At 36.2% G+C, this 27,200-nt stretch overlaps 1 protein-coding gene across 4 annotated transcripts in view; it reads right to left on the bottom strand.

Annotated features, from left to right (window-relative positions):
- Positions 1 to 27,200, bottom strand: part of FANCM (FA complementation group M) — a 68,287-nt gene that overhangs the window by 33,375 nt on the left and 7,712 nt on the right. For all 4 annotated transcript variants that reach the window (XM_045450870.1, XM_045450871.1, XM_045450869.1 and 1 more), the window contains exons 4-11: positions 24,722 to 24,880; positions 18,678 to 18,809; positions 16,904 to 17,036; positions 15,634 to 15,759; positions 15,061 to 15,147; positions 13,967 to 14,151; positions 2,646 to 2,852; positions 755 to 968 (exon numbers count right to left, since the gene is read on the bottom strand). In XM_045450870.1, the coding sequence (XP_045306826.1) occupies positions 755 to 968; positions 2,646 to 2,852; positions 13,967 to 14,151; positions 15,061 to 15,147; positions 15,634 to 15,759; positions 16,904 to 17,036; positions 18,678 to 18,809; positions 24,722 to 24,880 (1,243 nt within the window). The remainder of the gene's footprint in view (positions 1 to 754; positions 969 to 2,645; positions 2,853 to 13,966; positions 14,152 to 15,060; positions 15,148 to 15,633; positions 15,760 to 16,903; positions 17,037 to 18,677; positions 18,810 to 24,721; positions 24,881 to 27,200) is intronic.

The following is a 27,200-nucleotide window of genomic DNA, read 5'->3' as shown; positions in this document are numbered from 1 at the left end:
GTTTGTAAATCTTTTAACTCTTTGGTATTTTATGTGAATCTCTGTAAAGTCTGAGCAAGCCTCTAGTTAGCATTTCAACCATAGAGGTTTTCCTAAGGATGTAGGAACTCTCTCTGAAATGTAAACATCAAGGAAGATAGTGACTCTCTCTCCTAGTTACCAGGGGAGTTTAGCCCTAGGCACCGTTCCTTTCACTATCTATTTGCACAGATAAAAGAAGTCTTATTTCTTTGAATAAAGGCACTAAAGCTACCACAAATGGCTACCTTAATTACCAGGTGAATTGAAGATGAACTATGAAAGAATATATAGAAAAAGGTGCTATCCTCTTATGTGAGGGTAAGTTACCATTAATCTTGAGAATATGTATGTAAACAATTGTAACTACCTGAAGGGATGTATAGGGTAGAATTTCTGTTTTGTATTATCTTAGTGGATTGTCTACGAATGCACACTAAAATCTGATTCAATCTCTATTCAATAATAAAACTGTTTCCTTCCTTTTCTATATTTTGTAAAGATGATTCTCTGAGTTGGTAGGCCATTTTTAATCTTCCCAACACTGAGTTTCTATCACTATTCTGTCACTGTCTCCTTCCCTTTGCCACGTGAATAATCTCTTATCCTCTTCAACACTCATAACATCCTAAAATATACACTGAGTTTCTCAAAAAGGAAATATATCAACATATGGCCTGTTAACTAACAACAGGGGAAAAAAATGCATGGTTCAAATGCAAAGTTTTTTACTCACCATTCTTATAGGAAAAGATAGAGGACTTCCGCTGCAAGTTCCGAGAAGGCTTCTCTGGTTCATAGACACCACATGTGATGAACATTTTATGTAATTCTGGATTGATTCCATCAGGCACCATTCGTGGACTTCCTTGGTAAAAATGAAGAACTTGCCTGTTACCTGAAATAGCTTTATAAATACTTCTTTTGTTGCACTGACTTTGATTATAAGTCTGCAAAGACAAATGTCAAATTACATTATTTCTATAATAATCATCTAGCCATGACAAGAAGTTTGGATTTATTATAAACAGTAAATTAGGGGCGCCTGGGTGGCTCAGTCACTTAAGCAGCCGACTTCGGCTCAGGTCATGATCTCTCGCGGTCTGTGAGTTCGAGCCCCGCGTCGGGCTCTGTGCTGACAGCTGAGAGCCTGGAGCCTGTTTCAGATTCTGTGTCTCCCTCTCTCTGACCCTCCCCCGTTCATGCTCTGTCTCTCTCTGTCTCAAAAATAAATAAATGTTAAAAAAAGAATTAAAAATAAAAAAATAATAAACAGTAAATTAAACTCTGATCCACTTAAATACTGAGAATATCTTGAATTTGAGGCCGGTTCAATTAACTCTTGAAAATCAGTTCAGGGGCGCCTGGGTGGCTCAGTCGGTTGAGTGTCCGACTTCGGCTCAGGTCATGATTTCGCAGTCTGTGAGTTCAAGCCCCGCGTCGGGCTCTGTGCTGACAGCTCAGAGCCTGGAGCCTGCTTTGGATTCTGTGTCTCCCTCTCTCTCTGCCCTCCCCCACTCATGCTTGCGCGCGCGCGCTCGCTCTCTCTCTCTGTCAAAAATAAATAAACATTAAAAAAAAATTTCAAAAAATCAGTTCAAAACCTAGTATTATAAAAGCCTACCTTCATAACTATATTGCAAAAAGGAAATCTATTATTTAGGATCTTGCCATTTTTGAATAAGGCGAATATTTATATGTAAGTGTAAATTGCTTTTTTTAAAAATACTATTCCCTTATTCCAGCTTGTTACTTCATCTTTCTACACCTCAACTTTCTTTACTGTACACTGTATATCATTTAAATGAGAAAATGTATCTGAAGCACTTAGAAGAGTGTCCAGGAGAGCAAGTGCTCATTAAACGTGGGCAATTATGACTAGTTTACAGATAAGAAAACTAACAACTGAACACAGAGGTTAAGTGGTTTGCCTGAGGTAACATAATTATGACCTAATCCATTTATTGATAGTACATAGATTTTATAAGCTGCCAGATATTTCATTTATTGAGATCATTTTATAGATCAAAAGAATGGTACATAACATGCTATAATCACATGAAAAGTATCTGGGGAGAAATTCATTTTTCAGGATGAATTTTAAAGGACCTATTAAACATTTTAAATCACTTTTTTAAAACTACTATAATTAATGAAAAATCTAATATGAAACGACATATTGGGCCAAGGAAATAATCCCATTGAGTTACAAAAGTTACTCAAGATTATAATAGCAAGATACATTCATACTTTGCTATAATCTTGAGTGATGTAATTCAAGTCTCTTATCACTTTAAAAGAAAAAACTAAATTAAAAATAAAAAACAAGCCTTAGAAGCATAGGGAAATAGTAAAACAAAATAATACAAAAATAGTGATTTTTTTTTCGGTGTCTCTAAGTTGGTACTGAAGTACAAAAAATGTGCTTCTTCAATATGGATAAAAATTAGAGGCTGAATCCAGTTAAGAATTCTCCCAATTACAAGAAAATAAACAGTCAGAATCTACTACAAAGTGGGGGGGGAAAACAGATTGTTTCCACTTTGAATGTTAACAGACTGATATTTGTCTTAGGCTTTATTTCTCAAATTTCAAGTATCAAATCTCGTTTCTGAAGATCTACTTACACGTTCTTCTCGTCCTTCAGCAAGGATAACAACAATTCTGCCTTGACGTTTGCGGCCAGTTCTACCCATTCGTTGTATAAGACGAATTGGGCTCTTCTGGGCATCAAAACATATTATAAGATCAACTTCTCCTATATCCAAACCTTCTTCACCAACACAAGTAGAAACCAATGTATTATAACCACCACTACGAAACTGTTTCACAACCTAAAATAAGAATGATTTAAAAATAACCAGATACAAACATAAGAGACTTGTAGGTCAAAACATACTTTTTCCACTCACCCCAAAATGGTGAAATTGGATTATAAATCAGAATCCAGAATACCATGGAATAAGAAGTGGCAAAATGGCAATATAAACCAAAACAGATTGTGGTAAAATGCAAAGAGCAGTCCTAATGCTTTGGTTACATAACGGTTGTGATGGCAAAAGTGTTTGCTAATCATTTACACATAAATAAGAAATCCCCGATATTATTTAGCATCACTAAAAGAGCCATGGGCAGGTAAATGGCCCAGAGCAATTACTGCTGCTTAATCATATCCTAGACTTAAATTTATTTTTTGGTGTATCTAAAGTAAAAACTTTTATTACTCCTAAAACTCCTATCTTACCTTTTATACTGCCATTCTAATGAAGGGTAGCAGAATACGCCACCCCAAAATATGACTGTGGGAGTCTAGGACATACTGCCCCAAAATATGTTGCTTTGACATATTGACAATATTGAACTGTAGACACTTGAAAAACAGCAAAAGCAGGGAAAGGCTTCCTCTCCCCTTATCTGTCCAAAAACAGATTCTCCAAAAGGAACTCAACTGTCATAAATCCCCTCCCCTGAGATTTTCATCAACCAGAAAAAACTGACTCATCACAAGGAGAGGCAACTAAAAGTTATTCCTGCACTTAGACAAACTTGATTACAAATTATCACACCTCCCATTTTTCTTCTAAGGGCCCATTCATCTTTCCTAAAAATCAATTAATTTCTACTTAGGAGCCTATGTCCCTCCTCTCCTTTCTCTTTTAAGATGGTATTTACGGGGCAGCTGGGTGGCTCAGTCGGTTGAGCATCTGACTTCCACTCAGGTCATGATCTCCTGGTTCATGGGTTGGAGCCAGCGTCGGGCTCTGTGCTGACAGCTCAGAGCCCGAAGCCTGCTTTGGATTCTGTGTCTCCCTCTCTCTCTGCCACCCCATCCCCATTTGCACTTGCACCCTCTCTCTTTCAAAAATAAACGAACATTAAAAAAAAAAAAATTTTTTTAAGATGGTATTTAAGTCTTGGGGCGCCTGGGTGGCGCAGTCGGTTAAGCGTCCGACTTCAGCCAGGTCACGATCTCGCGGTCCGTGAGTTCGAGCCCCGCGTCAGGCTCTGGGCTGATGGCTCAGAGCCTGGAGCCTGTTTCCGATTCTGTGTCTCCCTCTCTCTCTGCCCCTCCCCCGTTCATGCTCTGTCTCTCTCTGTCCCAAAAATAAATAAACGTTGAAAAAAAAAAAAAAAATTTAAGTCTGAATTCTAAGCCACCTTAGGGAGTTACTGATTTTTCCCTGAGTATCTCCCATGTATAACATAAGATATATATGTTAATAAACTTATTTGTTTTTCTCTTGTTAAGCTGCCTTTTATTACTGGGAGCTCAACTAACAGCCAAAAAGGAATACTTATTTTTCCTCTTCTATACCAAGATTTCTATCACTTTAATAAAACTGCAGTAGCCTAAGAATTAATAAAAAGTCAACGAAACATTTTGAAAAACTTCCTTAAGCCTTAAAAACTTATTCTGAACTGCTCTGAGCCTCAGTTTCTTCACATAACACCAAAGTTGCAGTTTTGTATGTGGCAGACAGAGGTAGTAATAAGATAATATTCAACAGATAGATAAAGAATAGAAACAAAAGTAGAATGATAGTATTCCAGAGAAATCAGTCATGCACTTGAGTAAAGCCTCTATAAATGCCTATTAAAATATCAGAATACCCAACACAGGGCTCCATTCCACAATCCTGGGATCATGACCTGAGATGAAATCAAGACTCAGGACTTCAACCAACTGAGCACCTATCCTTAAACTAGCTCTATTGTTGACAACAACCTCAAAAGCAGGATTATAAATTTAAACTTATCATGTTAAATCCTCTTGTAAACTTTTCCAGTAGCTTAGTAAGAGAGTTTTCTTTGAATATGAGAAACCTCAGAGTACAGGGATAACCAGTGATCATGATTAAAAGTTAAGATTAATCATTTCTCTTTGGAATCTGGAATCACATTAAGCCAAGGAAAGACTGACCTAATATTACTTGTATATAACTTAAAACACATGTCCTCTTTGCTCCCCCCCCCCCACCCAAAAATGGGTCACAGTCTTAGAAATGTAAAAGAAAACTAATTCTTTAATATAAATAGTTAACAGATGAATAAAGGATAGTTGACATACTTTTTAGGTAACATGTATAAATGAAACTATTATTTATTTGCCTAACACTGACTAATTTGCCGGGACTTTGAAAAATAAATATGAACCAGAGGTTCATAGAATCAATCATAGAAAGGGATACATGATTAATTAAACAAATTCTACTAGGATTTGTAATCCACTGATCCTATCATTTTTTCATTGCTTACACTTTACCCTCACTCCACTGTCATATCAGAGTCCTCTGAGTAAACTCCACCACTGAATATATCCCACTTTCCAAACAAATCTAAGCCTGTACCCACATAGGTGAATGGAAGAAAATACCAACCATTCTTATTGGTTTCACTTTAAACTCATAATCCCTCACTTGAGAGGGCCTTTAGTGCTATCTGAAAATCATTTCATATTCCCTAATCCATTCACTTTCCCCATTCTTCTAGAAAACTATATCCTCTTCTCTCCTCTTTGATCAAACTTCCATCCAACATTTCCTCCCATCCTCATTCTTGGCTGATGACAGGACAAAAATTGAGCAATCAAAAAAGACCTCCCACAGGATATCACTGTCGCATCTACTTACTCACCTGTATCTGTGCCTAAATAGTCCACCTTCCCTCCTGCTGTTTTGGATAAACTGCGTTTTTAACTGAGATCAGCTCCTATAGTTTTGTATACTAGATCCCATCGGTTTCCTCATCTACTCAAAGATCATACTAGCAATACTCTTGTCTCTGCTCTATTAACAATTTTTCATTCTCAGTTGATCATTCCTATCAGTATACAAGCATATTGTTATATCTCCTAATTTCAAAGAAACAATACTTCCATCTCTGCTCTCCTTTACAGCAAAAATTCTTGAAAGACTTGTATACTTGCTATCTCTAGGTCTCCTCTTCCTGTTCTGTCTTGAAAATACCTCAGTCTTGTCCCCACAATTCCAATGAAACTGTCCTTTTCAAGGTCACCTGCCTTCTGATCTCTTAATCCAAAGGTCAATTCCCATTTTTCATCTTATGACCTACTAGCAGTAGGTCTGCGACTAGCAGCACTTAAACAGTTCCTCCTGCTCATTTGGCCCACAGGTATCACACTCTCCTGGTTTTTCTACTATTACTAGCTACTTACTCTTATTCCCAAGGAAATCATAATCACTGCTTATACTAATAACAATGAAACCCTTGGCTCAGTCTTTGGACATCTTGTCTATCTCTATTCCATCACTTGTTAATTTCATCCAGTCTCACGTATATGATGATGATGATTCCCAAATATATATTTCCACAAACCTGTGAACTCATGAACTTAAGATTCATATATTCAACTGTTTATTCAACATCTCTATTTGACATTTAAAACAATGCAACTCAAAGTGTAGTTCGTGAACTGTTTATTACTGTTGAGGTTCAGGTGTTTAGAAATTTGACAGAGTAATACTATGTTTGTTGGCTTTAATCATAAAAAATCTGGCCATGAATATTGTTTTCATTAATTTTATTTTTTTAGTAATTCATTTTTATTCAATAGTATCTGTGACATACTAAGAGGAAATAAACTAGTCCTCCATCAACTAGTCCTCCATCAACTTTGATACTCCAAAAAACACTAATCTCATAGGTATGCCAAAGTTAACTCATCCAGAACCAAGTTACTGATATTTCTCTCCAAAACTTGCTCTTCCTACAGTCTTATCCATCTTTGTTAATAGCAGCTCTTTTCAGTTGCTCAAGCCAAATTCCTGGAATCATCATTGGAGTCACCCTTCACCCTCCTCAATCTCACACCCCACTTTAATTTGTCAATAAATCCCATCAGCTTGACCTTAAAATATATCCAGAATCCAACCAGTTCTCACAACCTTCCATGCTACCACTATAGTCTAAGCTACCATCATCTTTAGCTTGGTATTATAATAAGTCTTCCAATTGGGTTTCCTGTTTCTACCCTTAGTACCCTATACTTTATTCTGAAGATAGCAACCAGTGTGATTCTTTTAAAATATAAACCAGGCTGTAACCCTCGCCTATTTCAAACTCTCTAAAAGGGCTTCTTCTTTTCCCATCTCCCTCACAGTAAAAGCCAAAGTTACTGAAATGGATACACTCCACTTACACCACTGCACAGAGCATCTAAACTGACAATCAATAAGCAAACAGTGGCTTTGAATGACACGCTGGACCAGATGGACTTAACAAATATATTCAGAACATTCCATCCTATATCAGAATACCCATTCTTTTCAAGTGCACATGGATATTCTCCAGAATAGATCACATATTAGATCACAAAACAGGCCCCAAGAAATTCACAAAGATTGAGAGCATACCATGTATCTTATCTGACCACAATGCTATGAAACTAAAAGTCAACCACATGAAAAATTTAGAAAGACCACAAATACATAGAGGTTGAAGAACATCCTACTAAAAACATGAATGGGTCAACCAAGAAATCAAAGAAATAAAAACAAAATACAGTAAAACAAATGAAAATTAAACAGTCGAAAATCTTTAGGATGCAGCAAAAGTGGCCATAAGAGGGAAGTATACAGCAATACAGGCCAACTTCAGGAAGCAAGAAAAATCTCAAACAACCTAACCTTACACCTAAAGTGACTAGAAAAAGAAAAAAAAAAAAAAAAAAAAAAAAAAAAAGGAAGCCTAAAGTCAGGAGAAGGAAGGAAATAATAAATATTAGAGCAGAAATAAATGATATGGAAACTAAAAAAAGAAACAAAAACAAAACAATAGAATGGGTCAATGAAACCAGGAGCTGGTTCTTTGGAAAAAAAAAAAAAAAATCAATAAAGTTGATAAAACTCTAGCCAGATTTATCAAAAAAAGGGCCCAAATTTTAAAAAATCGCAAATCATAGAGGAGAAATAAGAACACCACAAAAGTACAATTATAAGACAACCTGGAAGAAATGGATAAATTCCTAGGAACATATTAACCACCAAATGGAAACAGGAAGAAATAGAAAACTTGAACAGACTGATATCCAGCAAAGAAACTGAATCAGTATTCAAAAATCTCCCAAGACACAAAACTCCAGGGCCAGATGGCTTCACAGGCAAATTCTACCAAACATTTAAAGAAGAGTTAATACCGGGGCGCCTGGGTGGCTCAGGTGTTAAGCTTCCAACTTCGGCTCAGGTCATGATCTCATAGTTCACGAGTTCAAGCCCCGCATTAGGCTCTCTGCTGACAGCTAAGAGCAAGGAGCCTGCTTCAGATTCTGTGTCTCCCTCTCTTTCTGCCTCTCCCTCCCTCCCTCTCTCTCTCTCTCAAAAATACATAAAACATTAAAAAAAATTTTTTTTTAAAAGGAGAGTTAAAACCTATTCTTCTCAAACTATTCCCAAAAACAAAAACAAAAACAAAAACAAAACAGAAAAGGAAGGAAAACTTCCCAATTCATTCTATGAGGCCAGCATTACCCTGACACCAAAAGCAGAAAAAGACACCACTAAAAAAGAGAACTACAGGCCAATATCCCTGATGAACATGAATGCAAAAATTCTCAACAAAATACCAGCAAACCAAATAAAAAAATACATTAAAAGAATCATCAAGTGGGATTTATTCCTGGGCTCCAAGGGTGGTTCAACATTTGCAAATCAATCGATGTAATATACCACAGTAATAAAAGAAAGGATAAGAACCATATGATCTTTTCAATAGATGCAGAGAAGACATTTGAAAAAGTACAACATCCATTCATGATAAAAACCCTCAACAAGGTAAGTTTACAGGGAATATACCACAACATAATAAAGGCCATAGATGCAAAACCCACAGCTAGTATCATCCTCAATGGGGAAAAAGTAAGAGCTTTTCTCTATGTTCAGAAACAAGAGAAGGATATCTATTCTCACCTGTGTTATTTAATATAGTACTGGAAGTCTAGCTATACCAATCAGACAACACAAAGAAATAAAAGGCATCCAAATCAGCAAGGAAGAAGTCAAACATTCACTATTTGCAAATAACATGATACTGTATGTAGAAAACCCAAAGACTCCACCAAATACTGCTACAACTGATAAATTCAGTAAAGTTGCAGCATACAAAAATCAATGTACAGGGGCCCCTGGGTGGCTCAGTCAGTTGAGCGTCCGACTTCGGCTCAGGTCATGATCTCGCGGTCCGTGGGTTCAAGCCCCACATCGGGCTCTGTGCTGACAGCTCAGAGCCTGGAGCCTGTTTCAGATTCTGTGTCTCCCTCTTTCTCTGACCCTCCCCTGTTCATGCTCTCTGTCTCAAAAATAAATAAATGTTAAAAAAAAATTTTTTTTAAATAAAAAAAATCTATGTACAGATATCTGTTGCATTTCTATATACCAATAATGAAGTAGCCCAAAGAGAAATTATGCAATCGATCCCATTTACAACTGCAGCAAAAACCATAAGATACATAGGGATAAACCAAAACAAAGAGGTGAAAGACCTGTACTCTGAAAATTATAAAGCACTGATGAAAGAAACTGATGATACAAAGAAATGGAAAAACATTCCATGCTCATGGATTGGAAGAACAAATATTGTTAAACTGTCTATACTACCCAAAACAATTTACACATTTAATCAATCTCTTTCAAAATACCACCAGCATTTTTCACAGAGCTAGAACAAACAATCCCAATATTTGTATGGAACTCCAAAAGACCCCAAATAGCCAAAGCAACCTTAAAAAAGAAACGTAAAGCTGGAGGCATCACAATTCTGGACTTCAAGTTATATTACAAAGCTACAGTGATCAAAATAATATGGTAGTGGCACAAAAATAGACACATAGATCAACAGAACAGAAGAGAAAATCTGAAAATGGATCCACAACTGTATGGTCAATTAATCTTCCACAAAGCAAGAAAGAATATCCAATGGGAAAAGACAGTCTCTTCAAATTAATGGTGTTGGGAAAACTTGACAGCAACGTACAGAAGAATGAAACTGGACCACTCTTTTTACACCATACAAAAAAATAAATTCAAAATGGATTGAAGACCTAAATGTGAGACTTGAAACCATCAAAATTCTAGAGTAGAATAAAGGTAGTAACCTCTTGACATCAGCTGTAGCAACTTATCCTGAGGGAAGGGAAATAAAAGCAAAGATAAACTACTGGGACTACATCAAAATAAAAAACTTGTGCACAATGAGGGAAACAATCAATAAAACTAAAAGGCAACCTATGGAATGGAAGAAGACATTTGCAAATACATAGCCGACAAAAGGTTAGTATCCAAAATATCTAAAGAATTTATAAAACTCAACACCTGGGGTGCCTGGGTGGCTCAGTCGGTTAAGCATCCAACTTCAGCTCAGGTCATGATCTCACAGTTCGTGGGTTCGAGCCCCACATGGGACTCTGTGCTGACAGCTCAGAGCCTGAAGCCTGCTTTGGATTCTGTGTCTCCCTCTCTCTTTGCCCCTCCCCTTCTCACACTCTGTCTCTCTCTCTCTCTTTCTCTCTCAAAAATTAATAAACATTAAAAAATATTTTTAAAAAAAACTCAACACCCAAAAAAGAAAGAATCCAATTTAAAAATGGACATAAATTGACATTCTTCCAAAGAAGACATCCAGATGGCTAACAGATACATGAAAAGATGCTCAACATCACTATCAAGGAAATACAAATCAAAACTATAATGAGAGATCACCTCACACTAGTCAGAATGGCTGAACTGAACAACACAAGAGACAGCAGGTGTTGACAAGGATGTGGAGACAGGGGAACCCTCTTACGCTGGTGGTGGGAATGCAAACTGGTGCAGCCACTCTGGAAAACTGTATGGAGGTTCCTCAAAAAGTTAAAAATAGAACTACCATATGATCGAGCAATTGCACCGCTAGGTATTTACCCAAAGAAGACAAATATACTAATTCCAAGGGATACATGATCCCTATGTTTATTGCAGCATTATTTAAAGTAGTCAAATTATGGAAACAGCCCAAGTATCTATCGACTAATGAATGGATAAAGAAGATATAGTGTGTGTGTGTGTGTGTGTGTGTGTGTGTGTGTGTGTGTGTGTGTATAATGGAATATTACTCAGCCATAAAAGAGAATGAAATCTTGCCATTTGCAGTGCCATGGATGGAGCTAGACAGTATTATGCGAAGTGAAATAAGTCAGTCAAAGAAAGACAAATCACATATGATTTCACTCATATGGAATTTAAGAAACAAAACAAATGAGCAAAGGAAAAGAAAGAAGAGAGAGGGAGACAAACCTGGAAACAGAACAAACTGACGGTTATCAGAGGTGAAGTGGGTAGGAAAATGGCTAAAATAAGTGATGGGGATTAAGGAGTACACTTGTGTGATGAGCTCCATTTGTTGTATGGAAGTGTGACTCACTGTATCATACATCTGAAACTAATATTATACTGTATGTTAATTAACTGAAATTCAAATAAAAACTTAAAACAAAATTGGGGTGCCTGGGTGGCTCAGTTGGTTAAGCATCCGACTTCAGCTCAGGTCATGATCTCACAGTTCACAAGTTTGGGCCCCACATCAGGCTCTGTGCTGACAGCTTGGAACCTGGACCCTGCTTCGGGTTCTATGTCTCCCTCTCTCTGTGCCCCACCCCCTCTCACTCTTTGTCTCTCTCTCTCTCAAAAATAAATAAAAACATTAAAAAAAATTTTTTTTAACTTAAAAAAAATGGAAATGACCTAAAAAGTCCTAAAGGATCTGGTCTCCTACTTCCTCTCTCACTTCATCTCCCATTTTTAAAGAAATGAAAAAATTTACTTACAACTATTTGCACAAAAGCTTATTTTAGAATAAAACTGCAGGAAAGCAATTATTGCAGGAATAAGAAAAAGGGTTGCTACTCTAGCCTATATAAAAATATTACTGACATAAGTGAGGAAAGGACAAAGCTAATATAAAATCAATAAGGTTTCTTATGGTAACTGACAAACTCAGGAAATAATGATTTTAGGTAATAATAAAACTGGCCAGAGATTAGGTTGGGTACTATTAGTATTTCAAAATGCTTAACTCCTTAGACAAAAATCTACTTCACTTTTCATTCATATATAAATGTAAGAGTAGTAATAATAACCTGCTAGATATATGAACCTTTTAAAATACATATAATCAGACTTGAGAAAGGTAAAGTTATTCTGTTTCAGACTCAGGGAAACCTCTTAGACTGTCCCCACAGATCCAGTCAGCTTAAACAAACTCTGCTGAGTGCAGTGAGGACTGGTATAAAAGGTATTTAAAGAATAGTATTCCTCTTGTAACTAATGTTTACAAAGTGAAGAAAAGATCTGTCAAAATTAATTAGACATTAAAGACACACCTAATTGTCAATGACTACTCAAATGAAGACCTATAGTTAATCTACAGAAACCTGTATACAATTTATAAAAATCAATAGTCTAAAACATCCCAAAAACACATACATAGCACTTAGAAAACTTATGACCTCTTATTCAGAGCATAAATGGTTTCATCTGACTGTAATTTTAAATTAAGATTTTTAAATAATAGGGCACCTGACTGGCTCAGTCTGTTGAGCATGTGACATTTGATCTGGGGGTTGTGAGTTTGAGCCCCATATTGGGTGTAGAAATCACTTAAGAAATAAATAAAAATTGGAGCTCCCAGGTGGCTCAGTCAGTTAAGCGGCCAACTTCAGCTCAGGTCATAATCTCACAGTCTGTGAGTTCAATTCCCATGTCAGGCTGTGTGCTGACAGCTCAGAGTCTGAAGCCTGCTTCCGATTCTGTGTCTTCCTCTCTCTCTGCCCCTTCTCTGCTTGCTCTCTCTCTCTCTCAAAAATAATAAACATTAAAAATTTTTTTTAATAAAAAAAAAAGAAAAATGAAAATTAAAAAAAAAATGCATCTTTGGAGTGCCTGGCTGGCTCAGTCAGTGCAACGTGTGACTCCTGATGTCAGGGCTGTGAGTTTAAGCCCCACACTTGGGGGTAGGGATTTCTTAAAAATAAAATCTAAGGTAAAAAAATGATTTTTAAATAACAGAAAAAAGAAATAAGCTCATTATTTGTTCAGAATATATAACTAAAGTGACTTAAATAGTAAACATTTACTGAAGGCTCTACAGTATGATTTCATTTAATGCTTGCGACAACTCTATCAACTATGTTTACAGGTAAGGAAAACTGCGGCACAAGAAGTAGAGGAACTAAGCGGTAGGGCCAGGATTCCAACCTCGGTAATATGATTTCAGAGCCTTTCTGCTTAACCACCACACATTACCTTACTTGAATAAAGTCTCAAAATCACAAAAAGCACTTTTCTGATCTTTCAAAATATGACTCTGTTTATTTACATGTTTACTATAAAAGTATCTTTAAGAAGTAGCTGATGGGGCGCCTGGGTGGCGCAGTCGGTTAAGCGTCCGACTTCAGCTCAGGTCACGATCTCTCCGTCCGTGAGTTCGAGCCCCGCATCGGGCTCTGGGCTGATGGCTCAGAGCCTGGAGCATGTTTCCGATTCTGTATCTCCTTCTCTCTCTGCCCCTCCCCCGTTCATGCTCTGTCTCTCTCTGTCTCAAAAATAAATAAAGGTTAAAAAAAAAAAAAAAAGAAGTAGCTGATTGAGGGGTGCCTGGGTGGCTCAGTCGGTTGAGTGTCCAACTCTTGATTTCGGCTCAGGTCATGATCTCACAGTTCATGGGATCAAGCTCTGTGCTGGGTTCTGCACTGACAGCGTGGAGCCTGCTTGGGATTCTCTCTCACCCTCTCTCTCTTTCTCTCTGCCTCTCCCCAGTTCAAGTGCACTCCCTCTCTGTCTCTCTCTTAAAATAAATAAACTTAAAAACAAAGTAGCTGACCAACAAATTAAAACAAAAGAGGCATAAATACAAGCTAATCAATATTATTTTAATATTCATCACCTTCGAAAGTAATTACCTCCAGTTGTTCCTTCTGGGTAAACCCTTTCATGCTTTTCCCTGAGGCGTGGCCAACAAAAGTCATCACTCTAATAACTGGCTGATGCTTTAAAAGCATTTCCGCAATTTCTTGAACACTATCTCGAAATGAAGAGAAGATCATAACTCTGGTCTCACCACATTTCTTTTCAGAGGCATTTTGAGCTACATAACAAAAAAACACTCTCATTACAATTTTTTTTAAAAGCAATATACAAAAAGTATTTCAAAACACAACCCTGAAACTATATATTAATGAATGATAATTCTTTCAAAAAAGTAATTTAAAATGTCTTAAACCTTTGCTGGTTTCCTCCTACCTTCTCTAGTAATTTTAATGTTCTTGGCTCCCTACCTCTCATTGGCTATCATAATAATCCTAAACAAATCATTGGCTGTCATAATAATCCTAAACAAATCAAAAACCCTAAACAAATCAAATAAGCATTACCTGAATCCCTTTTAACCAGTACTTCAATTCATGCATGATGCCTGTTATTCGCCTTTACTTTCTAAGTCAGAATCACAGAATTGTAGAGCTCCCACTGATTTCATAAATATTTCCTTTCCTTTTTGTTCACTAAAGGCACTTTCTTAAACCAGGCCATAGCATTCTGTCCCTGAATCTAAGATACTTGTAAATTCTCCAAGGTTAGGGGCACCTGGGGGCTCAGTCTGTTAGATGTCTGACTTGGGCTCAGGTCAGGATCTCACAGTTTGTGAGTTCAAGCCCTGCATCGGGCTCTCTGCTGTCAGTGCAGAGCCCAATTTGGATCCTCTGTCCCTCTTTCTCTCTCTACCTTTCCCCTGTTTGTGGTCTCTCCCTAAAATAAATAAATGTTAAAAAAAATTTTTTTTTTAATTCTCCAAGTCTAACTATAGAATATACCCTATAGTCAATCACAAAGCTGATCCCAGGGACATGTCCCTTGTCCCACCCTCCCAAAATTTCTCAAAATCTTCTTTTTTACATCTATTATCCAGGGTAATTAAAAGCCCATCTTCCCCATAAAGTCAGAGTTTTAGCTCTTTCAGTAACTTTGTCTTGCCTTGAAGCTACTAAACATGACTTACTATTCCATGACTTGAAATGTTCAACTACAACTTCTTCTAATTTCTTTAACTTTGGATGACTATAGACAAAATTTTTATCTTTATCTCCTGCAAAACAAAAACCAAAAAATCATTCTATATTTTCTATATTCAATTAATGTATTTTAATTATCCTTTTCAAAATAGAATTGTTAAATCTTACTTTTTTTCTGTTCATTTAAATACTAAGTAGCATCTGGGTAGCACATAAGCCCTGCTATAAACTTTGAATTTTTATTATAATTTCATTCTGAAAGAGAATCCAGATGAAATCAGAAGCAAAGTAGATGGGAAAAATAGGTTTTGAATTAAGCTTTAAATCAGTTTTTGGTAGTTCAAAGAATTTTCACTAACAGTAACAACTACTAGCATCTATTTAAAGTTTATAACCTTGAATATACACTTATCCTAACTTAAAGAATAAAATCTTTAAGCATTTAACAGATCCATTGCCACAGAAATAAAAGTGATTATAGATAATTTGGATCCATGAAGCCTAATTTCAAAATTAATCTGATGAAGAAATAATATAAAGTTTTAAAAGAAAAACCAGACCTTTTTGGATAGTAGAAGAGCCACTTGCTGAAGTACTACGTGTATGTGCAAACATGCACTCTAGATGATTATAGAGTTTCATGAAGTCTTCATTTCGGCTAAGTTCATTTTTTGCCCGAGTCATTCCTTCAGAAATTAAGTAAAGATTTTCCAAATTAACAAATAAGTTAATCAAATTTATTATTCATTAAAAAGAAATTAGGGGTGCCTGGGTGGCTCAGTCAGTTGAGCATCAAACTCTTAATTTCGGCTCATGGCATGATCTCATGGTTCGTGAGTTCAAGCCCCACATCGGGCTTGACACTGAAGGTGCAGAGCCTGCTTAGGATTCTCTCTCCCTCTCTCTCTGCCTCTCCCCAGCCCCTCTCTCTGAAAATAAATAAATACAGCTTTAAAAAATAATAAAATAAAAAATAAAAGAAATTAAACTTTAACAATGAATACAAATTTTTCTAATTTAAACATAAAAACCAGCAACTGTTTTCAGTTCCACAATCACATATGTATTAAATGGCTTGCTTTTTACTACCAATTTATCAAAAACAAAAAAACAGCCATTTGTTACATAACTATTACATTGCTTTTTGTTTGTTTTGTTTTGTTAAATAATCTCTATGCCCAAAGTAGGGTTCGAATTCATGACCCCAAGATCAAGAGCTGCATATTCTACTGAGTCAGCCAGGCACCCCTATTTTATTGCTTTTTAAAATAAAGCATTTTGGATGCATCTAGGTGGCTCAGTGGGTTAAGCATCCAACTCCCGACTTTAGCTCAGGTCATGACCTCACAGTTTGTGAGATTGAGACCCATGTTGAGCTCTGCACTGAGCATGAAGCCTGCTTGGGATTCTCTCTCTCCCCTCTTCTGTCCCTCCCCTGCTCATACTCCCTCTCTCTCAAATAAATAAATAAACATTTAAAATAAATAAATAAATAAATAAATAAAGCTTTTAAAATTTTTTTTTAATTTTATTTTTGAGAGAGACATTTTTGAGAGAGATATTTTTGAGAGAGCATGAGTGGGCGAGGGGCAGAGAGAGTGGGAGACACAGAATCCAGAGCAGGCTCCAGGCTGTCAGCACAGAACCCAATGTGGGGCTCGAACTCACGAGATGGGAGATCATGACCTGAGCTAAAGTCAGATGCTCAACCAACTGAGCCACCCAGGCACCCCTAAAATAAAGCATTTTTAAGTAACCCAAGTGCTCAATGTATCTTTAACCAAAATAATAACATGTCATTATTCCTTTAAATAATTTAATATAATTTACCTTTAGTTCCATCCATAATTCCACAAAGAAAGAAATATAATGATCTCATTCCCATTTGCTGCAATAATTCATAACCATGATATAAACTAATACAAATAGCAAACTCTCCCTCGATAATGCCTTGTTGTATTCCCTAGAAAAACAAGCACAGACCAAATTTAACCAAAGGAAGAAATAAAGATACATGTTCTGTGTAGAATTTACTGCTCTATTGAAGGTCTACCTATAGAATATCATAGGACCTTGCTTTGGAAAGGGCCAGTGTATTTTCCATATAAAATCTGTGCCTTTATTTTTTTTAATTCAATACGAAACTTACACTTTAAAGAGAATAAGTGGAGAGAAATATTTATCATATACTGTTTCTCATTATAGGTAAATTATTAGCAGTATGTATATTCATTTGTTCTTTCAAAACTATTTAACATATCAAGCATGGAGATAGATATTTGGGATATAATGGAAAATAAGTCACATATTGGCCTATCCTCATAAATGTTACTGGCACCAGAACAGAATTTAATCAGACAGTTTAACACTAACATTTAACACACACATACATACCATAGTAACATGTGACACTGTCTTAGCACCAGACACTGTTCTAAGCACATCACTTACACAAACTCACTTAATCTCAACACCTGGGAGGTAGGTACTATGGTTATGCCCATTTTATAGATGAGGAAACTGTAGAGCCAGTATTTGAATCCACAAACTCTGGCTCAGGGTACTTGTGCTTTTAACCACTACTCTCAAGGAAAAGTGAAATACGTATTCCTTTAATGAGAACATACAGCAGGTGTAACTATGTAATAGGATAAGAGAGACCACTGAAAACAGATTTTTATTATTTTCCTTTATTCAAGATAACTATTATTCTGGACCTTACATTCCTAGTGGCATTTAAGATCAGTAAATAGTAATAGCCATTTTAAATGTTCGCAGCATAGTGATAAATGCCCTAAAATGGCACCCCAATTACCTGAAAGGGTAAAACCCTGTCTCTACAAAATATAAACTCTCATTAGTGAGATCCAAGTTCAACAGGTTCAGATTTAGTACTTAAAATTTAAATGAACCTTTAACTCCTAGCAGAAATTTAAACACATCCTATTAAAGTTTAGTATAATATAATGTAATTTTACAGAAAAGTTTCCCTTAGTGGTTCCCCAGATACTATGAGATAAAAATCAGTATTTCTCAGTGTAATATTTAAAACCATTCTTGTGTGCACACAACCTAGACTATCATATCTGACTTCCTCGATCTTTTACCTCAGCCACAATGGCTAGTTCACTGACTCCTTCATACCATCATTCAATGCCTCTGTTCTTTTGCACATGCATCAGTTCAAAGAATGACTCAGTGCCTTTTTGTACTTGTGAGCATCTCTTCTAACTTTGGACCTAGCTTGATGGGTATGTTCCTATCCATCGAATTTTTTCCTAAGAAGATTAGAAATAAGAAACTTACTATGATGCTCTAGGTCTAAAAGTTAGTTAGAATCTACCCTCTCATAGCACTTTGATTTTGCAACACAGAAATGAACTAAAATACCAAGTCTTTATTAAAAGTTAGAAGATAAAATTAACTTAATTCAAAGCATTAAGGTGCATTCTTGCTAGATTTTTTTTCATGCTTTTATGAACTACATAAATCATATCTGAATTATTGATGAGCTAATATATACCAAGAAAACAACCATTATTTACATTTTATCATAGCACTAACTAAAACTTAATCTCTTCAAAATTAATTTAAAAATACCTACCACAATATTTGGAGATGGGTTTTTCCTAAACTGATCTCTTGCCAAAATTAACTGGTATTTTGTTAGATTAGGGATATCCCTTCTCATCAAAACATTCCTCTGAATCAAAGAACTGGCAAATGCTTCCAAAACCTGCAAATTTCAATGAAATTTAGTTTAAGCTTAATTTAAAGTCCTTTTTCAAGGGGCGCCTGGATGGCTCAGTTAGTTAAGCGTCTGACTTCAGCTCAGGTCATGAGCTCACGGGTGGGTTCGAGCCCCACATCAGGCTCTGTGCTGATAGCTTGGAGCTTGCTTCGGATTCTGTGTCTCCCATTCTCTCTGCTCCTCCCCTGGTCATGTACTCGGTCTCTCTCAGAAATAAACATTAAAAAAATAAAGTCTTTTCTCAAATATAATCATTTCCTCACACATTAAAATAGAAGTCATATGTTAAATGAAGTTTGTCTTACGTTTTGAAGTAAACACAGCAAAATAACAAAACTTAAGAGTACTTAACATTTATCCCCAGAAAACATCCATATGAAAGTCAGTATAACCAATTACTAGATCCAACTATAATTTAAGAACATATATGTTGGGGTGCCTAGGTGGCTCAGTCGGTTGAGTGTTCGACTTCAGCTCAGGTCATGATGTCACAGTCTGTGAGTTCAAGCCCCATGTCAGGCTCTGTGCTGACAGCTCAGAACGTGGAGCCTGCTTCAGATTCTGTGTCTCCCTCTCTCTCTGCCCCTCTCTTGCTTTCTCCTTCTCTCAAAAATAAACATTAAAAAAAATTTTTTTAAATAACAAGACATACATGTTTATCTGTGTATTTCTTAAGTCCCTTTCCTCCCCAACCCACACACACTATAATCTAAGCACAATTAATGGAGGACTTTTAATTTCTCACTGATGCATCTCAATATGAAGAACCAAGTCTGGCATATAGGTAAATATTTAGAGTCTGGCTGACTAAATCAAAATGCCTTGAGTACATACAATGTGATTTGTTGATTCATTCTTTCAAGAAATACTTATTAAGCACCTAGTATATGTCAAGCATTGTCCTAACGGCTGAGAATTTGTAGCTGAGACAAATGAAGTCACTACTTTCATAAAAACGTATATCCGATGAAGGGAAGCAAAGAATAAAGAGTGAACAAAGAGATAAATGTACAAGAACCTAAAACACAGTAATACTATAGTTTTTGAGGGAAAGGTAAACAAAGATAGTCTCTCTGAAGAGGTACTATTGGAACCGACATCTGAATGCTGACAGGTTTTGAGGAGAGAGCCAGAGGAAATAGCATTCGAAAGGTCCTGATGCAGGAATGAGTTTGATGGCAGAGGGAAGGAAAACAGAGACTTCCTGATGAAGACCTACTACAACAATACAGTTGTATAACAGTTTAAACTTTTGCCTAATTCATATTTCCTAAAATAGGGCAATTTAGTATTTATTTTGCCTCCCTTCCAGTTTTGCTGATCATAATACCTACAGAAGCACTCTAAAAATATCAATAAAATTAAATACCTACTATATGTGTTTATAAAAATAATTTTTAGATCCTTATAAATGCAATGATTTTAATCATGAGAAAATGTATTACTATTAAGGAAGTGATTATTACGTCAAAATAAAAAGCTTCCGGGAGCTCCTGGCTGGTTCAGTTGGTACAGCATGCAACTCTTGATCTTGGGGTCGTGAGTTCAAGCCACATGTTGGGTGAAGAGTTTACGTTTAAAAAATAAATTGGGGCACATGGGTGGCTCAGTCGGTTAAGCATCCGACTTCGGCTCAGGTCATGATCTCGCAGTTTCTGAGTTCGAGCCCTGCGCTGGACTCTGTGCTGACAGTTCGGAGCCTGAAGCCTGCTTGAGATTGTGTGCCTCCTTCTCTCTCTGCCCCTCCCCCACTTGTGCTCTGTCTCTATCAAAAATAAATAAATGTAAAAAAGAGTTTTTAAGTAAAAAAAAATTAATAAATTAAATAAATAAATAAATAAATAGGCATTGCAAAGGAAACCATAGTCAACGATATAGTAACATCGCATGGTGACAGATGGTAGTTACAATTGTGATGAGCATAGCAAAACATATAAACTTGACAAATCACTATTTTGTACACCTGAAACTACTGCAACATTTCATGACAACTATAAATAATTTTTTTAATTAAAAAGGAGATGAGGGACACCTGAGTGGCTTAGTCAGTTAAGTGCTGGATTCTGAATTTTGGCTCAGGTTGTTAGTTCGAATACCCTGCTTGGTTTTCTGTCTCTCTCTCTGCCCTTCCCCACCCTCAAAAATAAATAAATATTTTTTTAAGTTAAAATTTAAAAAAAGAGATAATTACTTGAAATTCTTTGCCATATCTTAAATTAGTAATGCTTCAAATTTGTTACAATTTAAAAGTATTAACCATATTCCTATAGAACTTTTCTTTAAAAAGACTTATTAAAGGTTAAATGATAAATGAATATTTTGGTTATCTATTTCTGCATTACAAAGTACTTCAAAACATAATAAATTAAAACAACTGGGGCACATGAGTGGCTCAGTTGGTTAAGCGTCTGATTTTTGGTTTCAGCTCAAGTCATGACCTCACATTTCATGAGTTCAAGCCTCGTGTTGAGCTCTGTGCTGACAGTGTGGAGCCTGCTTGGGATTCTCTCTCTCCCTCTCTGTCTCTCCTCAGCTTATGTGCATGCACGCTTTCTCTCAAAATAAATAAAAACTTAAAAAAACAAACTCAATTAAAAAAACATTTACTCACGATTCTAATTCTTCAGATAAGAATTCAAGCAGTAATGCTAAGTTAGTGGTCAGTCAAGCTTCCAACTCTTGATTTTGGCTCAGGTCATGATCTCACGGTTCATGGGATAGAGCCCCATGTTGGGCTCTATTCTGGTGGCGAGGTGCCTCCTTGGGATTCTCTCCCCCACCTCCCCGGCCCTCGTCAAATAAATAAATAAAACTTAAAAAAAAATAAAAAAGAATTCACGAAGTGCTCACGTCAAGACACCACAGTAACAATGAGCACACCTAACACACAGATCTTGGTTTGAAAATACCAATCTCCCATAAAAGGAACAAGAATTTCTTGGAGAAATGGTCCATTCCATGGCTGGGACACAAGAAAAACTTAATAAGCATGAAACATCTTGTGATGCCAGAAAGTTAAGCATTAAAAAAAACAAAAAGGCACAAGCCCAAAAACCACAAGGAGCTCTAAATGGCCAAAGCTGAAGCAATATGAGCAACAAAATTAATAATGACAGTATTAGATTGTAGTGCATAGAAAAAAATGAATACCTATTAGTCTATATTGATACAAAGAACTGAATTAGTAAATGAAGGAGAAGAAACAGGTCTTCATTATATAAGAATTCAAGTTGACAATATGAAAGAATTGAGGAAAAGGAGAAACCGTGATTATGCAAACAGAAATAACTGTAGCAGGCAAGAACCATTATTGCATGCTAAAATTGGAGGGCACAGGCAAAAACCTCTTTGATCTTGGCCACAGCAACTTCTTACTCAACATATCTCCAGAGGCAAGGGAAACAAAAGCAAAAATGAACTACTGGGACCTCATCAAAATAAAAAGCTTTTGCACAGCAAAGGAAACAATCAGCAAAACTAAAAGCAATCGAAAGAATGGGAGAAGATATTTGCAAATGACATATCAGACAAAGGGTTAGCATCCAAAATCTATAAAGAACTTATCAAACTCAACACCCAAAAAACAAATAATCCAGTGAAGAAATGGGCAAAAGACACGAATAGACACTTCTCCAAGGAAGACATCCAGATGGCCAACCCGACATATGAAAAATGCTCAACATCACTCATCATCAGGGAAATACAAATCAAAACCACAATGAGATACCACCTTACACCTGTCAGAACGGCTAACATGAACAACTCAGGCAACAACAGATGCTGGCAAGGATGCGGAGAAAGAGGATCTCTTTTGCATTGTTGGTGGCAATGCAAGCTGGTGCAGCCACTCTGGAAAACAGTATGGAGGTTCCTCAAAAAACTAAAAATAGAACTACCCTATGACCTAGCAAATGCACTACTAGGCATTCATCCACGGGATACAAGTATGCTGTTTCAAAGGGACACATGCACCCCCATGTTTATAGCAGCACTATCAACAACAGCCAAAGTATGGAAAGAACCCAAATGCCCCATCAATGGATGAATGGATAAAGAAGATGTGGTCTATATATACAATGGAGTATTACTCGGCAATCAAAAAGAATGAAATCTTGCCATTTGCAACTACGTGGATGGAACTGGAGGGTATTACACTAAGTGAAATCAGTCAGAGAAAGACAAAAATCATATGACTTCACGCATATGAGGACCTTAAGAGACAAAACAGATGAACATAAGGGAAGGGAAACAAAAATAATATAAAAACAGAGAGGGGAACGAAACAGAAGAGAATCATAAATATGGAGAACAAACTGAGGGTTGCTAGAGGGGTAGTGGGAGGGGATATGGGCTAAATGGGTAAGGGGCATTAAGGAATCTACTCCTGAAATCACTGTTTCACTATATGCTAACTAATTTGGATGCAAATTAAAAAAAAAAATTATATAAATAAAATAAAATAAAATAAAATAGGCCTTTGAGAAATAGGACTTTCAAGTAGTCTCACAGTATCTCCCCAATGGAAATCTCTATACTATTTGTGCATATTTCCTGAAAATCTAAAACTACTGTAAAATAAAATGTCAAAAGTCAAAAATTCTGTCAGGGCACTGCAGGGACAGCTAATCTCTGCTCTTTGATGTCTAGAGCCTCAAATAGCTGGAGGTTAAGGGTTAACATACCTCGACTGGGGCCATATGTCTATGCCTTCGATTCTAGCTATCTACTGTTTCCTCATTTCTCCTGAACATGGCTTAGCTGAGTTTCATCATGGCTTACCTAGGGTTTATCACATTCTGCTGGTGAAAATGAGTCACAGAGCCAGTCTAGATTGGAGGGAAAAGGAAATGCATCTTCTCTCTCCATGGGAGGAGTGTGAAAAATTTGCAGGCATCTTTAATCCATAACAATGAGGATATGAAAACAAAATGTTCTCTTAGCATGACACTAATTATGAACTATAGAAAAACAATGTGTTACCTCAAATTTTTCCCATTGGATGTGATGACTGTCTAAGCAATTTCTCAATCACTGTAATACTGACAATTGGCCCAGATAATTCTTTGTGGTTGGAGGTCTATCTTGTTCATTACAGATGTTAAGCAGCATTCTTAGTCTCTACATATTGGGTTCTACTAGCAACTGTACTCTACCCTTTCCAGTTATGACAACCAAAACTGTGTCAAGACTGCCAAATGTCACCAGGTGGGCAAAACTGCCTCCAGTTGAGAATCATTGCTGTATAAGAGACCCAGGAAGAAAATACTGAAAATATATTTTCTTATAAAGAAGGTTCTGTTTACATCTGGACATGTATCCTAAGTGTGTTCACTACATGAAAATTCAGTGAGCTATACACTTAGGTTTTCTATGCTCTGCTATTTATATGCGTGTGTGTGTTTTAATAGGTGTATTTTAAAAAATAAGGTTGGGGGCGCCTGGGTGGCTCAGTCGGTTGAGCGTCCGACTTTGGCTCAGGTCATGATCTCACAGCTCGTGAGTTCGAGCCCCGCGTCGGGCGCTGTGCTGACAGCTCAGAGCCTGGAGCCTGCTTCTGCTTCTGTGTCTCCCTCTCTCTCTGCCCCTAACCCACTCACATTCTGTCTCTGTCTCTCTCAAAAATAAAAAAACATTAAAAAAAATATATTTTTTTAAATAAATAAATAAATAAAAAATAAAAAATAAGGTTGTTATTGGCTTGTAGAAATGGTCCATCATTTTGTATTTCCTCTTTAATAGTAACTAACAAAACAGGGTGTTCATTCCAAAAATATTAATTTCAAAGAATACTTCAAATACTAATGATATAAAATGATATAAAAATGTAATATGCTCACACCAGATTCTACAAAATAAAATACATTATCAGTTCATTCATCAAAACCCTGATGTCTTACCTGGATATATGCCTTTTGGATGGCTACAAGTTCTTCACCAAGGGGAACAACTAGCTTTTCAACTCGTCTTTCATGAGAGTACGGCAAAATATCTGGAGAATCTTCAGAACGAAGTTCTATCTGCCCAATTCGTAGGTTAGTAATAACCTGTTGAACAGCCTACACAAGATCAAGTATGATTATAATTATATTACATGTTAAATTTTTAGTTTAGGCTACCAACAAAAATAAAATAGTGGTAAAATTCATATTAAACCTTTTTTAAACTATAATAGTGGTACAATAGGAGGATAAGGCTTTGAAACATCTTTCTTTCATGCAGCCTTTCCAGCCAAGCATCTAAAAAATAAGAATATTAGTAAATATCCAATAAGTTCCTCAAACATATTTTGCACCTTTCAATGGGAGTGATATATTCCTTCATCTACATCTTATGAAGACTCAGACAAAACAGAAGCTTTAGATTAGCAAATAAATCACCAAAACATTATGTAACATCGTCAATTTTAGTGCCAGAACTACAACCCAGATTTCCTTGTTTTCTGGCAAACACTTTTTTCCAATGGTGTGTGTGTGTGTGTGTGTGTGTGTGTGTGTGTGTGTATGTGTGTGTGAAGAACAGAGAAGTCTTGTTACTATTAAATGACACAAACATATCTTAGAAGTACTTTACAAATTGACTTGTTAAGAAATTGATGGGATAGGGTATATGTTATACTAAATCAATTATTGATAAATTAGAATATTTTCCAATATATATAATGTGAATATATTTCTGGATATACTGTACTTCTAAATTTTCTTCACTGAAAGCTTATACAAAAATTGAACTGTAATTTCAGGGAACTGGAGCAAAAACATAAATTCAAATACTGACAGTGTGATCAAAGTTGAAAGAAAGGGGCACCTGTGTGCCTCAGTCAGTTAAGAGAATCTTGATTTCAGCTCAGGTCATGATCTCACAGTTAGTGAGATCGAGCCCTAGCACAGCACAGAGCCTGCCTAGGATTCTCTCTCCCCCTTTCCCTGCCCCTCCCCTGGTAGTGCTCACACACGCACACTCTCTATCTCCATCTCAAAATAAGTAAATAATTTTTTTTTTAAAGTTCAAAGAAACTTAAAGACTCCACCGAAAAACTTAGAATAAATGAATTTAATAAAGTTGCAGGATACAAAATTATTATACAGAAATCTGTTGCATTTCTATAGACAAGTAACAAAGAAGTAGAGAGAGAAATGGAGAAAACTCAATTTACAACTGCACCCAAAAGAATACCTAGAAATAAATATAACCAAAGAGGTGAAAGACCTATTGCAGCATTATTTACAATAGCCAAGATATGAAAGCAACCCAATTGTACCTCAATAAATATGTGAGATACCTCACATACATATGTGATTTGTATATATATATACATATATATATGTGTATGTTACACACACACACTTATTATGCAGTTATAAAAAATGAAATCATGCCATTTGTGACAACATAGATGGACATGGATATGCTATGTGAAATAAGTCAGAGAAAAACAAATGCCATATTATTTCACTTATATGTGGAATCTCAAAATCAAAACAAACAAACAAGACTCTTGAATATAGAAAATAAACTGGTGGTTGCCAGAGAAGAGGTGGGTGGGGGAATAGGCAAAATAAGTCAAGTACAAACTTCCAGTCATAAAATAAGTTACAGAGATGAAAAGCACAGCATAGAGAATACAGTCAATAATACTGTAATAATGTAATACAGTGACAAACTGTGACTTTAATTATTGTGGTGAGCACTGAGTAATGTATAGAATTGTCAAGTCACTAATGTGGGACACCTGAAACTAACATAACATGTCAACTATACCTCAGTGATAATTTTTTTTTAAAAAAGAATTGAAAGAAAGAATAAATGAACCAATGTGGGGGTGGGGGGCAGGGGGGAGAATCTAAAAGTATCTAGAAATTAAGAGCTTTATTTTTATTTTAATGTTTATTTATTCTTGAGACAGAGCAAGAGAGACAGTGGGAGAGGGGAGAGAGAGAGAGGGAGACAGAAGATCTGAAGTGGACTCCAAGCTGACAGCAGAGAGTTTGATGCGGAGCTCGAATTCACGAACCATGAGATCATGACCTGAGCCAAAGTCAGATGCTTTACTGACTGAGCCACCTGGGCATCCCAAGAGCTTTTTTTTAAAGCTAGAAAAGCCTCATAAGTTTTCAAAAAAACAAACAAAATATAATTGCATGTATATATTATTAGTTTTTAAGTAAGGTCTACCCCCAATGTGGGCCTTGAGCTTACAATCCTGAGATCATGAGTCATACGCATTACTAAGCCAGCCAGGTGCCCCAAACAAACTAAATATAATTTCAAATTATATTTATAAAAATGTATTATATAAATTTATATAATATCAATTTAACAAATCATATAAAATCAATTTAACAATTTTATATAATATCAAATTATATAAATATAATT

Source organism: Leopardus geoffroyi, chromosome B3 (assembly GCF_018350155.1).
Source record: "Leopardus geoffroyi isolate Oge1 chromosome B3, O.geoffroyi_Oge1_pat1.0, whole genome shotgun sequence".
NCBI lineage: Eukaryota > Metazoa > Chordata > Mammalia > Carnivora > Felidae > Leopardus > Leopardus geoffroyi.
This window is presented reverse-complemented; position numbering and strand designations above follow the sequence as displayed.